Here is a 1,326-nt window from a genome sequence, read left to right on the forward strand (position 1 = left end):
ACCCCTCGGCTCCGCCTGCCTCCTCAAGCTGGCGTGTCTTTCGGGCGGCTGGTGTGGCACCTGAACTTGTCCAGCAGAGTCACTTGCATGCTCTTGTTAAAGTTCTGCCAACGAGCACGGGTCCTGTGTCCTGGGGAATGCCTGTCGCCTGCTGGTCCCGCTCCCGGCCAGTGGCTGAGCCTCCTGGTCCCTGCACCCTTGGGCGAGAGGTCGCCATGGGTGGTCTGCTCTGGCCCACCCGGGAGGGGACTTCACCGGGCGGGGATCGTCCAGTACAAGTGGGTTTGTGCCCTTCAGTTGATCTTACTGTGTCCCCTCCCACTGGTAACATAAAACAGCCCCTCCATAGGCCCAGCTAGACCACTTGGACGCTTCTCCTCTCCCGCTCGGCCCAGCAGGGTGTGGGCCGCTTCTCGCTGAGAGCCTGTGCTCTCCCAGAGCTCACTGCTCCCCGGGGGCGGGGCTGCTGCCTCTGGGCACTGGCCCCGTGGCCCCTGTGCACCAACCCTGGGAACTGTGTGTGGTGGCCCCAAGCTCCCGAGGGCCTCGCCCGCAGTCCTGGGGTGCGCTGATGAAGGTCCGCTCTGGAGCGCCACACTGCCCAGTTAGCAAGTCGTACGCCAGACCAGGGGGCTCTGGTGGCCCCTCTGGTCTTCTAACCATGTATCCCGTGTGAGGGAGGCTTTCCGAGGGGGTGGGGGCGTGGCCAGCCGTCCCTCCTGCCTGCCTGGCCTGGATGCCTGCACCTCCTCTCCCCTGGTGTCCACGCTCGCCCGTCCGCCAGTGCACTCAGGGCACGTGGCGGAAGGCAGGCCAGCTGCAGGTCCGTCTGGGGTGGGCGTGGGGAGGGGAAGGAGCAGACCTCAGCCCCCAGAGCTGCTTCTCAGAGCACCTGAGGGCACTCGTCCTGAGGTGTGCAGACCCCGTTCGCCCCGTGAGCGCAGCCCAGGCACTTGGCGCCACGCCTCTGACGCTCCGCTTGCTCCCGCAGGGATCATGCCCGGCCGCTACAACCAGGAGGTGGGCCAGACCATCCCCGTCTTCGCCTTCCTGGGGGCCATGGTGGTCCTGGCCTTCTTCGTGGTCCAGATCAACAAGGCCAGGAGCAGGCCGAAGCGCAGGAAGCCACGGGTGAAGCGTCCCCAGCCTGTGCAGCCGCCTCACCCGCCGAAGACCCCCTCCGTGTGACGCCAGAGCCGCCACTGCGAGAGCCAAAGAGCTGTCGAGGCCGCCGCGATGGGCGGCCTGCTGCCCGGGGCTCCTGCGCCCTGCCGCCCACGTGCTCGGGTGTGTCCTCGGCGGGCCGCCCACGTGCCGCACAGGTGC

General features: G+C 67.9%; 1 protein-coding gene across 2 annotated transcripts in view; it reads left to right on the forward strand.

Annotated features, from left to right (window-relative positions):
• The window catches only part of MBTPS1 (membrane bound transcription factor peptidase, site 1), a 49,480-nt gene that overhangs the window by 46,625 nt on the left and 1,529 nt on the right, over positions 1–1,326 (forward strand). For both annotated transcript variants that reach the window (XM_029925292.1, XM_029925293.1), the window contains one exon: positions 992–1,322. In XM_029925292.1, coding sequence (XP_029781152.1) covers positions 992–1,188 — 197 coding nt within the window. In that variant the 3' untranslated portion in view covers positions 1,189–1,322. The remainder of the gene's footprint in view (positions 1–991; positions 1,323–1,326) is intronic.

This window comes from Suricata suricatta, chromosome 16 (genome assembly GCF_006229205.1).
Source record: "Suricata suricatta isolate VVHF042 chromosome 16, meerkat_22Aug2017_6uvM2_HiC, whole genome shotgun sequence".
Lineage (NCBI taxonomy): Eukaryota > Metazoa > Chordata > Mammalia > Carnivora > Herpestidae > Suricata > Suricata suricatta.